The sequence below is a fragment of the Microcaecilia unicolor genome, chromosome 5, assembly GCF_901765095.1.
Source record: "Microcaecilia unicolor chromosome 5, aMicUni1.1, whole genome shotgun sequence".
Taxonomy (NCBI): domain Eukaryota; kingdom Metazoa; phylum Chordata; class Amphibia; order Gymnophiona; family Siphonopidae; genus Microcaecilia; species Microcaecilia unicolor.
In genome coordinates this window covers 52,724,868-52,740,546 of record NC_044035.1, presented here as the reverse complement: position 1 = coordinate 52,740,546, position 15,679 = coordinate 52,724,868, and the positions used below count along the sequence as shown (strand labels likewise).

The 15,679-nt window shown below is 47.2% G+C and overlaps 1 protein-coding gene across 1 annotated transcript; it reads right to left on the bottom strand.

The window, feature by feature from the left end:
* Positions 1 to 1,700: 1,700 nt before the first annotated feature.
* Positions 1,701 to 3,699, bottom strand: MARVELD1 (MARVEL domain containing 1). The gene is given in 5 exon segments (XM_030202899.1): positions 1,701 to 3,288; positions 3,290 to 3,361; positions 3,363 to 3,403; positions 3,406 to 3,511; positions 3,513 to 3,699. Coding segments are annotated over 5 exon segments (504 nt in total). The 5' UTR covers positions 3,618 to 3,699; the 3' UTR covers positions 1,701 to 3,108.
* Positions 3,700 to 15,679: the final 11,980 nt, after the last annotated feature.

Here is a 15,679-nt window from a genome sequence, read left to right as displayed (position 1 = left end):
TGCGGGTGCTTAGATTACAAAATTGCCCTTTGAGGGCTGGATTCAGAAATTATATTCTTGAAAGGTCACTCTGTGCCAATCACCCTTTATAGAATACCACTTAGTGCCAATTCCTGCAACCAACTTTGAGCGCACCGACTTACACCAAGGAAAACCTAGTGTAAATCCTGACACACAAGTTGAAGGCCCAACCCCAGAACTCCACAACCTCATGCCTAAATTTTTTTTTAATTACATTTGTACCCCGCGCTTTCCCACTCATGGCAAGCTCAATGCGGCTTACATATTATATACAGGTACTTATTTGTTACCTGGAGCAATGAAGGGTTAAGTGACTGCCCAGAGTCACAAGGAGCTGCCTGTGCCTGAAGTGGGAATCGAACTCAGTTCCTCAGTTCCCCAGGACCAGAGTCCACCACCCTAACCACTAGGCCATGCCCCTCCTATGGCCACACCCCTTTTCAGTGTGCAACAATATAGAATAGCATGCAGGGAAAAACATGCTCAAATCCAAGTAATTGCCATTAACCCCAATAACTGGTATTAATTGCCTTGATAAGGGATTATTTGCATATGCTATACTCTGGATCATGCCCAAACTTTGGCGTGCAAATTTCAGCAACCATTATAGAATCCAGGGGTTAACAGTAAATAATTTCCTGGTTGGTATAGGACTATGCTGGAATGCCCTAAATAGAGGACAGGCTTTGCACTTACCATAAATTCATTTTTGTATCTAACAGGCGGTAAGTGCAAGACTTTACCTCAGCTGAGTAAACAGACCCTCTAAGAGTTTCCACCCAAGGAATGAGGAAAAGAACACATGACTTCATATGATGAAACTCTGGCTACAAGATAAAGAAACGAAATGAAGTGTCCCATGGATTTTTAAAAGAGAAGTGAATATATAGAGCCCCCAGAGTTAAAGAGTGATATACAACAACCAACTGAACAATAAATAATGTATAAGTTAACGCTCTAAAATAACATATTTCAGTTAGAATGGATGTACTTTGTTCATTGCAGCCCCACAAAACCCAGGTTCACACAGTTTTAAGAAATGTAGCTACAAACACAAAATGCCTGAATCGATCACCAGTGACTCAGTCACAGACAGGGCTCAGCCAGAGGCGAGTCTGTCCTGAGTAGCCTGAAGGGATCACTCTTACCAGGTCTTCCTTGCTCTGCTAGTGCTATTGGTTGCTGACTCAGATGTCTGAGCTGCTATTGATGACTCCTCCCCTTCCTGTTGACAATCATCCTGGCTCAATGTACAAGTCCTGAGGCATCCCTTGGTGGAGCAACTAGGGGGATTGGGAAGCCTGTTAATTTATTTGGAGATGCAGGTGTGGTTAGTGGGTGTTAAGATTCTCCTTTTATTAGTTGAATGGCTGGAGAAGTATATCTGTCCTGTCTCAGGAGACTGGGAAAGATGGAGGCGATGCCCCTAGCAAGTAATGCTTCATGTGTTCATGGGCCGGACTACAACTAAGGAAGTTTTAACACAACATAGGCTAAGGACGTCTAACACTGTAAGAACCAACCTTTTGGTAGCTTTAAGCAGTGGAGTTTGGCAGCTGTGGTCTGAAGTCTGTTACTGGTTATTATCAAGCAGACTCTGATCTTACTCCCATAGCTTTTGTTAGCAGGCAGCATAGACACAAGTTGTGCTAACCAAAATTCAGGACAATCCTAGGCGGAGAGTATCAATAACTAGTCTTCTAAGTGTCAGTAAGAGGCTGAAGCTGCTTGTTCCTATTACAGATAATGAAGGTGAGGAGTCAAGAGAAAGGGAAGGAGAGAGCCGGGCACAGAATCAAGCACAGTCTTGTTCCAGTGCAGATGGGGGTCACATTTAGCCACCACCCCCTGGCTATCTCCCTCTAGCAGCACTATTCCATCTTCAGATTAGTTTGCACTAGCCTTAAATTTATAGCAGCCTTACAGATCCCAGATCTGGTCTTGTTGAGTGAAATTGGAGGGGGGGTGCCAAATACAATACAAATCACCCCTCCCCTGGACACAATGAAGGAGCTTGCTCAATACTGGGGGTGCTCGGGTGCTCACGGAACCCACAGCGCTGGCTCCTATGCCTGGACTCTATATCAACACTTGGAAAAGCCAGACATGCCTGGAAGGAAAACAAGGTTCACTGGTTTGGTATAAGCATGCCTCATGTCAGTCCAAACATCTGCTTATTAGAAATTCCTTCTGTTTTCGTCTTTAATGAACACTGTGAACTCTTACGTTTCATCTTCCCTACTAGTAGTCTGTGGCTTCTTATATTTTGGCAGACTATCTTTTAAGTCTTGGCTTGATTTCAGGTTTTAACTGATAAACACCAATTAAAACACCCCCTGTTCAAAATAAAAAAAATCGGTGTTTATTGCATAAACATCAGAAAAATCCCCACCCCCAATAGTACTTTCTCCTCCTCCCCTTGTACCTCCCACTCAATTTTGGTGCTTTTCCTATACAGATTCCTAAGTGACACAAACATAAAAGGTGCAAGTGATAGTATTTGTGACACAGAAACACGCTCAATGTATATTTCCTTCTCATCCACGCTTACTACATATTTACTTTTCATATTCTGGCTGCATCCCTCACTATCAATGCAACAATATTTAGCTGAATGCTTATACACATACACACAGCAGGAAAAGGAGTGCTTCGGGGGGGGGGGGGGGGGGGGGGGGGGGAAGGGAAGGGGTCATGCAAGGCAAATAGCTCAGTGCTCAACAAAAGGGGCAGTCTTACAACCGGATTACAGCTAACCTAACCACAGATCGGCAAAAACTCAGAGGCCGTTCAGAGGGGCCAAAAACATTTCCTTTCTGGGCTTGGAACTTTAAGGTCTTTTAAGCGTATAGGCAAATATTATCTAACCTATCATGGATGCAAAAACAGCTGAAGACATTACAAACCTTTCTTTTAGCAGTAAAGTTTTTGGAGATGGGGGGGGGGGGGGTTCTTGAAGTTTCCACCTTTAAAAAAAAAAATCTGTTTGAACTTGTTTGCAATTTTGCTTGCTATATAAGGCAGAAGAAAGTTGCTTTTTGGGTTGGGGAGGGGGAATGGAATGTTAATTTTTCCAGGCTGGGCTGTTCAGACGATGCTTATATGTTGCCTGCATTTCCTGTAAGTCACATAGACAGCAGAGATGAGGTAAAGTAGGCAACCCAGGACTGCGAAGACACAAGCCACCAGATAAACAGTGTAGGCACACGACAGCTGGTAGGTTTTTATGTTGCAATAGCTGTACTGCTGAGTCTTGGAAATCAAGAGGGCCCGTGGCTACCGAGTACAGGCAGCTGGCCAGGATGTCGTGGAGCATGTTGGTGAGAAGCCACCGGTCGCCGTCCCAGGATGGGCACCAAGTCCTGCTTGTCCAGCAGAGTCGAAAGTAGAGAGCCAGGGTCAGGAGCCAGAAGAAGACGGCCACGAACAGGACGAAGTGGATGGCCCCGTCGTACTTATGGGAGGCGATGGTGATCCACAGCCCCGCGCCCTGTGACGAGCTGCAGAAGCCTCAGCACCCCGGGCAAACTTTTCAGGAAGCCCTTGTTGACGCTCAGGGATCGGCTGGCCACCTGCTGGGGCTGGGGGCGATTCATGGCACCGATGAGGACAAAGCTGGGGCCAGAGAGGCAGGAGAGCAAAAGATGTGTCCCCAGCTGCAGGCAGCAGGAAAGTAAAGCGGTGCCTACTTTTTTTTTTTTTTTTTTTGGTCCAGCTGTTGCTCTTCTTGCTATAGAGGGAGGAGACAGTTCAGGCTCCTCCTCCTCCTCTTCAGTGGGGAGGGGGAGGGTGGCTGCTGGGTCTCCTCCTCCTCCCCTCAGTCTGCTGCTCGGGGTGGGTAACTGGGTGCCGCCCTGGCCTGTAATTCAATGCCTGAGCTGCTTTTTGACATCAGATCAGCCCCATTTCATGCTTCCTTCTTCGGCTTTCCTGGCGAACATCTGGCTGCTGTGCTAACGGGCCCGGGCTTGCTCAGTTTCACAACTGGCCCTTCCTTCTTCCTGCCACATTCTCAGTTTTCTTGAGGGGGATATGAAATCGCTGGCAGCTGGCCACCTCCGGCCATCCTTCCCCCATTTCAGAAGGAAAACAAGGACAGAAAATGCCATCGGGCAAACGGTGAACTGCAAAGGGGCTTTATTGGTTTCAGTTCCGCTGAAACATGTTTTAGTGACTACTGGAAATTAGTAAGTAGTGCAGACAGTGTCCCGTATTATCCTAGCACGTGAAATAATAAAAATTGCTAGAAAGCACTTTCAATGCATAGACGTTTTACAATAAATTAGTATAACCCTAGGTGCCAGCATTCAAATGATTGGGGATGCCAAACACCGTATAAATTAACCCTCCTGGACACAAATGAAGGAGCTTATTCAATAGTGGGGGTTACTGTCATAGGAGCCACAAAGCTGGCTCCTGAGAGTAACCCCTTCCTGCCTGGATCAGAAAGAGAAAAATGAAGGCAGATAAAGATCATATGGCCATCCAGTCTCCCATCCATAGTAAACATAGGAGATGACGGCAGAAAAAGACCTGCACGGTCCATCCAGTCTGCCCAACAAGATAAACTCATATGTGCTACTTTTTGTGTATACCTTACCTTGATTTGTATCTGCCATTTTCAGGGCACAGACCGTAGAAGTCTTGGCCAGCACTAGCCCCGCCTCCCAACCACCAGCCCCGCCGTCCCCCACCCGGCTCTGCCACCCAATCTCGGCTAAGCTTCTGAGGATCCATTCCTTCTGAACAGGATTCCTTATGTTTATCCCACGGCATGTTTGAATTCCGTTACCGTTTTCATCTCCACCACCTCCCTCCAGGGTCGCCGAGAGGGGGGGCAGGGGGGACAAAATTCCCCGGGCCCGGGGCCTCCAAGGGGGGCCTGGTGCCCCAGTCCCATCCCGCCCTCCGTCGTCGACCGTCTGCCACTGGGCCGGGCCACCCTGCATTGAAATCACAGCACCTCTCACTTCCGTGTGAAAGCGTTGCAGGCATCAGCAGATCGCCTCCTTCCCTCCCTGTGTTCCGCCATCATCTGAGTAACTTCCGCCGAGGGCGGGGACACAGGGAGGGAAGGAGGCCCGAAGGGAGGCGATCTGCTGCTGCCTGCAGCGCTTTCACACGGAGGTGAGACGCTGTGATTTCAATGCAGGGGGCCTGGCCTGGTGGCAGGTGGAGGGGGGAGCTGCGGCAGCGATCCCAGGGGGGGCAGCGGGAGTGGGGCCCCACGGGGGCAGCCACCGCCCCAGGCCCGGCCTCTTGGCAGCCCTGCCTCCCGCAGTAGGGGCATTCCAGTAGTCCACCATTCTCTCCGTGAAACAGAACTTCCTGACATTTTTTCTTGAGTCTGCCCCCCTTCAATCTCATTTCATCTAGCTATTTCTTCCTTGTCCTTAGAGGCAAGTGATTATTTCAACCTTTTTCATCTTGTGGCACAATGACAAGGCACACTATCAGTGTTTTAGAACAGGCACGCTAGTAACATGGCCTTGAGACACCTAAATTGGAATGCCCCAATTATTACCAATTATAAAATTACCCCCTTAGTGGCCACCACGAACTGTATATTGTCCCCCTATCGTTGACTTTCAGCAGCACTGTATAATTAGTGCCATCACATCTCTCTAAATTGCCCTCGGCATCATCTGACAGTGGCAGGGCAGAATTAGGGCAAAGAGGGCACTCTGCTGAACTATAGGTATAAGCAGTCAGCCATTATTGGCATAATTAAGCAGATTAATTTAGGCCTGAACAAAAAAAACAGTCCCAAATTCACTCCTCAGCTCTATGTACAGTATAGTAGCAGTGAGCACTTTCTAGGGATAATCAGGCCTGCTGACAGGTCTAAATATCAATCCAAATAAATTATATGTGAATACACTGTCTTTGAAGTCAGGTTGTTTGTACAGGTATAAATTTCTTACATAACTACAAAACAAAGAAAATAAGGTGATACCTTCTTTATTGGACTGACAATACATTTTTTTTTTAAACAAGCTGTGGAAGGCAGAACCTAGCAAGGCAACCTCACTATAAGGAAGGGATGGCTGCTCTGTGAGGTAAAGAGAATCAGGAAGAAGAGCCTCAAAAGCTACAGGGAATACAGAAGTGAATTTTCTTCTCCAGAGTCCAGACCTTCCACCTAACCTCCAAGTACTTAAAGCCTTGGAGAAAGAGGACACTTTACAAGCAGTTTTCCTTAATCCCAAAATCTTTTACTTTTTCAAAGACATTTGAATGTGTTAAGTGTCCCAGGGCGTTCAGCGGTTCGGTTCCGCAATTAGCAGAGATTTTCCTCTCCTGGGTGGACTGAGCACAGCTCCAAAGAGCTGATCTTTCCTTCAGTCTCTCCAACTTGCTGCTGCTTGTGTGTTTGCAGCTGCACCAGGACCAGCCATAGAGTCTCAGATTCCTTGGCTGTGGCTCATTGCAGGAGAGGGGCACCGATCTGGGGTGAAAGCATGCAGGGACTCAGCTGGAGCTCTACCCTGGAGGGATCCGGAGCCCATACCCTGGAGGGATCCGGAGCCCCCCCCCCCTCTGCTTTCGCAACCTGCTCCGGCATCTTTCTAGCTGACATGTTAGGAGCAGCATCTTTCCTCCCTCCTGGTGCCTCTTTCACCGGGCTGTTTTACTAAAGTTATAGTAAAGACGCACAGGACTGCAGCTCTGCGTGCCGCTACTTCCCCTGGCAGCCCTGCCCCCTCTTAGAGGAAGTTGATATTGGAATGGTTGGGGCCGCAAGGGGTAGTAGTGGCACACGGAGCTGCGGGTTCCACGTGTCACTACTACTACTATAAATCATTTCTATAGCGCTACCAGTCCTACGCAGCACTTCACAATTGAACCATGAAGAAAGAAAAGACAGTCCCTGCTCAAAGAGCTTACAGTCTAAATCAGGACAGACAGACAGGACCAATAAGGATAAGGGTAGGACAGACAGAAGGACACATAGGGAAAGGGACTATTGAGGAGAGGAAGACAAGATAAAGGTTACGAGCAAGTGACAAGTTTAGGAGTCAAAAGCAGCATCAAACAGGTAGGCCTTTAGCCCAGATTTGAAGGCGGCCAGGGATGGAGCTTGACGTAACGGCTCAGGAAAGCCCATTCCAGGCATAGGTGCGGCGAGACAAAAGAAACGGAGTCTGGAGTTAGCGATGGAGGAGAAGGGTGCAATTAGGAGAGATTTGCCTAGTGAACTGAGTTCCTGGGAGGAGTGTAGGGAGAGATGAGGGTGGATAGGTAGTGAGGGGCTGCAGAGTGAATGCACTTATAAGTCAATAGAGGAGCTTGATTTTATACGAACACGGATAGGGAGCCAGTGAAGCCACTACTGTAACTTTAGTATAGCAGCCTAGTGGAGGAGGCACTAGGAGGGAGGAAAGATGCTGCATGGTGGCAGGTGGGTAGCAGAGAGAGAGGGGGCAATACCAGACGTGCGAGCAAGCAGCAGTAGCGCCTATGGACAGGAGTGAGACCAAACTCCTGTGGCACACCTGTAGAGCAGGCACGGCACACCGATTGAAAAACGTTGCCTAGAGATCCTATGTGCTTGTCCCAAGTTTTCTTGAATTCAGATACAGTCTTTGTTGCTACCACCTCCTTGGGGAGGCTGTTCCATATTTTAATCACCCTTTCCATGATGAAGAAGTATTTCCTTAGGTTACTCCTGAGCCTATCCCCTTTCCTCCTCATTCTGTGCCCCCTCATTCCAGAGCTTCCTTTCAATTGAGGCTCTGTTTATCATGACTTTTCAATGGATAAATGGGGTCACATTAGGAAAAAATTGGAGAGAAGCACCATTCTAAAGAGAAGAAGAAGAAAGGAGCGACTAGAGAAACAACAGGGGAAATTAATCTTGAGAAGCAGGAGGGGCCACACAGAGATACTCCTGGGATCTACAAGCAGAGAAGACCGACAGTGTGATTACAGCTGGGGTAAGAGTAACTCTGAAGATAAACAGGAGTGAAGGAGAAAATAAGGGACTGTAGTTGTTTGATGCTATTTGTGCTTCCTGCCTCTACCTGTATTTTTTTTTTTTTTTTTTTTGCTGTTGTGACTTTGATGCTTTTGCTTAAAAACTCTATTTAAAATAATCCTTTTGGTTCAGAACTTCAGTTCCAGCCTGGAATGAGTTAATGAGCACCAGTGGACCTGTTTGGAAGTATTGCCATGCCCCCTCACCCACACTAGTGATTACAGGGCCTGGCCTAGGCCCCACTAACAAACAAATAGATTGAATGGTGAAGTATCCCACCTAAGATAATATTAAAGCAACGTCATTGCAGGGTAAGGAAGAGGCACTATGGGTCAAGCTGGTGAGAGGGAATGGAAATTCCATATACATTGGTTGCAGGGGCGTAGCCAGACTTCGGCGGGAGGGGGGGTCCAGAGCCTGAAGTGAAGGGGCACATTTTAGGCCCCCCCCAGGCGCCACCGACCCCCCCCCCCCCCGCCATTGCCGACCCTCCCACCACCAACGTTGAACCCCCCCGCCGACGACCCTCTTGACCCCCCCTCCCGCCGCCACCCTCCCCCGCCGCCGCCATCACCCTTAGGTACGTGCAGGACGTCAGACTCAGAAACAGAACAAAAGAAGAAGAGAACCTCGGCTGGCGGGGGTTGGGGGTCCCCCGCCAGCAAGGTAGGCGACGGTGACAGAGGGTTGGTGACAGGAGGGGGGGTCGAGAGGGTCGTCGGCAGGGGGGTCCAGGGCCAAATCTATGGGGGCAAAGGCCCCGTGGCCCCACGTAGCTACGCCACTGCATTGGTGAGATTACAGGCCTCCTTCATAGGAGAAGAAGTGGACAGAGATTTAATTGAAGACATTCAAAATATAGCTGTGAAAGGGAAAGTACTACTAATAGGGTGAAACCCACCAGCAGTCCAGCATTACACATAATACAAATTAAAACATTTGCTTTTACCTGGGCTTGAATGTTGTTGCAGTTATGCACACTATGCAGTCAGTGTGCACGTGGAGCAGAGCACTGCAGACTGCGCTAGATCCTACACCTGGCCCTGTTTGTGGCAGCGGGGGGAGTGCTGAGGCCCGTCTGAGGCTGAAGTGACACAGCATCGTGGATGCTAAAGCTGCTGCTGCCATCGTGCTTTGTCTGCACTCTGCAGCTACTCTCACCGGTGCCTGCTGCCTTTGTCCCCCACACGCCCCCTCCCCCCGCAGCGTGAATGCGGCTCATCAGGCCCGGTCTCTTCCAACTGTGCCTGTGTTCCACTGCCAGTACTGAGCCCCTCCTAGGATTCGACCCAGATTCGGGATGGGTCCTAGGAGGAGCTCAGTGCTAGCAGTGGGATATGAAATTTCCATGTGCTGAGTCTCCAATGTATACAAATATATCCTTCATCACCAGGACAGGTTTGGGATGAAGGAGAAACGTTGCTCAATCAGTCTTTCTATCTTAAAATAAACAGCTGGCCTCGAGAAGCAACAGAATATGCACCTAATACTTTTTTTCATATGTGAGGTGAGGCTGAAAGATTGATTTATTATTTATTTTATTTATTATGATTTATTTACTGTGTTTTTGAAAGAATTCACTCAAGGCAGTGTACAATAAGAATAAATCAAATATAAGCAACACAATTACAGCAGTAAAATATTCAAATAACAATACAAAGTATTGCTTGGAGGGTCATAATCGGAAAAGGCGCGCCCAAGGTTTTCCTGAGGACATCCTCTCAGGAAGTCCCCAGACAGGGACGGGGAAAACCATATTATCGAAACAAGCCGGGCATCCATCTTTCGTTTCGATAATACGGTCGGGGACGACCAAATCTTGAAATTTAGGTCGTCCTTAGAGATGGTCGTCCCTAGACTTGGTCGTTTCTGATTTTCGGCGATAATGGAAACCGAGGATCCCATCTCAGAAACTGCCAAATCTAAGCCATTTGGGTCGTGGGAGGAGCCAGCATTCGTAGTGCACTGGTCCCCCTGACATGCTAGGACACCAACCGGGCACCCTAGGGGGCACAGCAGTGGACTTCACAAATTGCTTCCAGGTGCATAGCTCCCTTACCCTTGTGTGCTGAGCCCCCCAAAAACCCACTCCCCACAACTGTACAACCACTACCATAGCCCTAAGGGGTGAAGGGGGCACCTAGATGTGGGTACCGTGGGGTTTGGGTGGGTTTTGAAGGGCTCCCATTTACCACCACAATGTAACAGGTAGGGGGGGATGGGCCTGGGTCCACCTGCCTGAAGTGCACTGCACCCACTAAAATTGCGCCAGGGACCTGCATACTGCTGTCATGGAGCTGGGTATGACATTTGAGGCTGGCAAAAAAATATTTTTAAAAGTTTTTCTATGAGGATGGGAGGGAGTTAGTGACCACTGGGGGAGTAAGGGGAGGTCATCTGGTCAGTTCGGGCACCTTTTTCATGGCTTGGTCGTAACAAAAAAAGGACCAAGTAAATTAGCCCAAGTGCGCATCAGGGATGCCCTTTTTTTCCATTATGGGTCAAGGACACCCATGTGTTAGGCATGCCCCAAGTCCCACCTTTGCTACGCCTCTGACACGCCTTTGGGAACTTTGGTCATTCCCGCGACAGAAAGCAGCTGGGGGCGCCCAAAATCGGCTTTCGATTATGCTGATTTGGGCGACCCTTTGAGAAGACGTCCATCTCCCGATTGTGTCGAAAGATGGGCGTCCTTCTCTTTCGAAAATAAGCTTGATAGTATACTAGTTACAATGTCAAACACAATATGTAATAGAACATTTTAATAGACAGCGTAGGGTATAAGCAAAGATGGAACATACAGAAAGGTATTAGAAAATAAGGTAACTAATTTAAGAAAGTTTCACATGAGATCAGAGAGATGATTAAATGTTGTCTCAGCTAGGGTAGAAGTGGATAAACATGTCCTGCTGCAGTATGTGCAGCCTGTGTCACTCCTTGTTTGTGAGAGAGACTAGGAAGTTAGTTACTTCTTCCATTAAAGGCCTGGTGGAAGAGACAAGCTTTCACCCGCTTCCTGAAGTAGAGATAGTCTTGTGTTAAGCGGAGCCTTTCAGGGAGTACATTCCAGAGTGTGGAGGCTACTCCGGAGAAGACTTGCTTACGGGTATCACATCTTGTAATGTCTTTTGGAGAGAGTGTGGTTAGGGATGCTCCTTGGGAGGACCTTAGTGTCCTGAAGGCGTGTAGAGGATCATCCTATTCTTCAGGTACTTGAGGCCATTTCCTTTAAGGGCCTTGAAGATCAGACATAGAGTTTTAAATTTAGCCCTGTATTGTACTGGTAGCCAGTGAAGTTTTTGCAAAAATGATGTGAAATGATCATGTCACTTGCAACCTTCTATTAGTCTTGCTGCAGCATTCTCAGTCAGTTGTAGTCAGACTGTTGTAGAGTGCATTACAGTAATCCAGTCTTGATATTTTCATGGCATGCACAATTTGGATAAGATTTACCTTCTCGATATAAGGAGGAGAGGCAGTCAGCGTACCTGTTGCAAATAGTAGAAGCAGCTCTTGAAGGTTGCATGGATTTGGGGAATCAGAGTAAGTGTTGAATCTAACTTTATTCCAAGGTTCCTGACTTGTGATTTGAGGGGGATTTCGTACTTCCCAAAAGAGATTTTGATGTCAGGTATGTATCCACTTGTGTTAGGGACCCAGAGAAGCTCGATTTTACTTGGATTCAGGCAAAGTTTGTTGTGTTTAGCCCATTCTTGAATTGATGTTAGACTAAGGTTACCATATGTCCAGATTTACCCCGGACATGTCCTCTTTTTGAGGACATGTCCGGGCAACTGGGCGGGTTTTGCCATTTGCCCGTTTGTCCAGATTTCTGGACAAACGGGCAGATTGCTAGCCTCCCCTCCCCTTACTTACTACTGCACTGGTGGTCTAGTGACCTCTTCTGCCTTCGGGGCAGGAAAGAGCCCCCTCTTCCTGCCCAGAGCGCTGCCCTGCATGCATCCTTCCTGTTCGTGATCTCGGCGCCAATTCAAAATGGCCACAGAGAGTTGCCATGACCTCGCGAGACTTCGACTCTCGGCAGCCATTTTGAATCAGTGCCGAGATCACGAACAGGAAGGATGCATGCAGGGCAGCGCTCCGGGCAGAAAGAGGGGCTCTTTCCTGCCCCAAAGAGGTCACTTGACCACCAGGGCAGTAGTAAGGTAAGGGGAGGGGGTGACGGGGAGGGGGAGTGACAGGGTGTGTGACAGGGGGGAGGGGAAAATGTGACGGGGCAGAGCGAGGATGTGAAAGGGGCGGGTGGGGCGTGAAAGGGGGCGGGGCATGTGTCCTCCTTTTTGAGGGACAAAATATGGTAACCCTATGTTAGACAGATGATCAGTTTATTCAGGGCTGTAGGTAAGTCAGGTTCAATGGGTATGAGTAGCTGCATATCATCTGCATAGATGTAGAACTGGGTGTCCATTGACCAAATCAGTTCAGCTAGTGGCTTGAGGTAGTTATTGAACAGAATAGGTGATAGTATTGATCCTTGTAGTACCCCCAAAGGTCAGTGCCTATAGTGGCGATGAGTTGCTGCCAAACATTATGAATTGTTGCCTGCCTGAAAGATAGGACCTGAATCAAGCAAGTACTGTTCCATTGATACCTGTTTCTGTCATTCGTGCTAGCATATCATAATCCACAGAGTGTGGGGGCTGTTCCGGAGAAGGCTCGCTAGCGAGTATCACATTGTGTAATGTCTTGTGAATAGGGTTACCATTTTTTGTCCTCATAAAAAGAGGACACTTGCCCCGCCCCATTTCATGCCCTCGCCCTGTCCTTTTCACGGCAATGCCCCACCCCTTTCATGCTATCACCCCGCCCCTTTCACGCTATCGCCCCGCCCCCAGTCACCCCCTCTTCCACCCATCACCTCTTTCCTCTTTCCTGCCCGGAGCGCTGCTGCTAGCTGCCCTGCTGCATCCTGTGTGAGTCCGGCTCTCGGCGTTTCAAAATGGCCGCTGAGAGTTGAAGTCTCGCGAGGCTGCTTCAACTCTCGGTGGCCATTTTGAAACGCCGAGAGCCGGTCTCACAGTATGCAGGGCAGCTAGCAGCAGCACTCCGGGCAGGAAAGAGGGGGCTATTTCCTGCCCCGAAGACGAAGAGGTACCAGGGATAGTAGCGTAAGGGGAGGGGAAGGGAGTCCTGCGCCCGCCTCGCTCCGCTCCTGCCTCCGCTCCCGCCCCCACCAGCCAGCCCGGACATGTCCTCAAAAAGAGGACATGTCCGGGTAAATCCGGACGTATGGTAACCCTACTTTTGGAGAGGCTGTGGTTAGGGATACCCTTTGGGAGGACCTTAGTGTCCTTGAAGGTGTGTAGAGGTTCATCCTGTTCTTCAAGTACTCGGGGCCATTTCCTTTAAGGGCCTTGAAGATCAGACATAGAGATTTGTATCTGCTTTATTGTCTAGTTCTGAATCCTGAATCCTGAATGGATGCATATTCTGTCCTGTTTAAATTATGGAGTTCATTTCCCACGTTTAATTTTCTAATTTTAGTATCTGTAAACCACTTTGCTGTACCCAACAAAGAGCAGTATATTAATAAACGAATAAACAAAGGAAGCCCTTCAGTTGCACGTTTGGCTCTTTACCACTAGGGGGGGAGAGAGGAGCTGCACTAAAACTATGCTCAAACACTATATTTCACCTGTTTTCTGCTTTCACTGTTCCGAGCTTCACTTATTTGGTTGGAAAAGACAACATTTTTCTGCTTTTCTCCTCTTAAAACTTGACTTTCAGTGCATTTTAATGGAATATATTTGCTATCTCTTTTCTTCCAAATTTCCCTTTTAGACTGCAGATCTGTCTGCTTTCTTAGAGGAACTAGATTGTAATGGCCTGTAAGTAGTGCTAAGTGCCATAACTAATCCAGAGCATGTAATTGCAACAAATTTAATTTGATAGGCCATGATTCAGGAAGTTCAGATACACTGTCAGTCAGGAATGGGGTGTTTCACAGAGGCGCTGGACTCAGGCCTGTTGGGGGAGGGGGAAATATATAATAGCCCCTGCTTGGGTAACTGTAGTGTTCTGATTAAATTATGCCCCAGGGAAGCCATCCAACAAAACCTATCCTGGTAAAACCAAAAGACAACAGGGCAGGCAAGAAGTGGCTGTTCTATGAGGAGCAAGTCAATAGTGACATAGTAAAATGACAGCAGATAAAGGCCCAAAATGGCCCATCTAGTCTGACATAGCGCCACAAGAAATAGACTACTGTGGGATACGCTACAGCATTGCATGGTAGTTTTGAAATGTGCATGTGCTAAATAATTGGGTTTTTTTGAGGGGGGCATAAGAAGTTCCGGGAGAAGAGGACATTTCTCTGGTAAGTGAACGCTATTTTACTTTGTGCTTTGGGAACTTAAAGATTGGGGTTTAAAGGAGGAATTGTAGGTTAGTGTTAGGCAAAATAAAAATATAAAAAGCAAATTTTATCAACTAATCTCCATAAAAACTTTGTACCACAGCATTAACAGATAGGATCTAGCAGGCACTGGGCAACACAATAATTATGGGTGATTTCAATTACCCCGATAATGTAACCTCTCCCCCTGAAGAGGTGATTCAGAACTCTCTCTATCGGTAGTCGGGCCAAGAGAACTATCACCAACTCCGGAACAGGGGAAGACAGATTAAATTAAACTAACCTCGTCCCAAACCTGCAACAGGAGTGGGAGGAAAAGAAACTAATTTTTTGGATTTGTTCCGGTTAGAAAGAACCAAACTTCGATGTTTAGAATAAGTTGTGTATTCAAATATTAATTAATTAAGTAGGATAGATGTAACTCCTGTAAACTTTAGAGAAAAGTTCTCTTGTAATTCCACAATATCTTATTTCTATTATTTAACAAAATCTGACTAATTTTACTGGTGCTTTCGTTGTTTTACTTAACAAGTTCAACCCTTCAACCCACCACAGAATAACATCAGATAAGTATTAAAGATTAATTCCAAATTTCTCAAACTGAATATAGAATATCTTCTTTCTCTTCTTTCTCTCTTTCCCAAAATTCCTAAGAAGTTGATTCTTTGTGCCAAATTTTTGTCTTTCAGGATTTTCCTATGCACTCCCGAGGGATTCGGGTATTTTTTCTTTCATCCCCTTCCTTTCTCCCCAAAAGTCACCTCACTTTTAGTGTTGATCAGTCATTCTTATGATTCACCAGGTAAAACGCTTTTCTTTCTTGCGTGGGGGCCCGATGATTCCAGACGATGCGATGTCCTCTGGATGCCTCTTCCTCCTAAACCTCTCTAAAACAACTGAAAAGGGAGGCAAAACCCTATCTCCCTAACACTTTAATGAAACACTTGCTTAGGTGACATTTAATTGGACAATTCATCACTGTGGCCACTTACTATTTTAAAGAAAAATAAATTAAAATCCCTTTCCTTAAAAACCTAACCTCACTTTATTTCCCTGCTCTAAAAGGAGCGTTCCTACTGTTCATTCACTCTGTCTCTTCTGCAGCACCACCACCACCACTCTCAACATTCTCTTCCTCAGGCAATATACCCTTTAAACCTATTTCCCTTTTTACTTCATATATAGAACCCTGAATTCCCAGTGTCAAGGTTTATCACAAGAATATTCAGATTTTCCTGTACCACACACACAGCCTTTCCTTTTTGTCCCTTCACTGTCACTCTTCAACCATTAATAACAAGTGC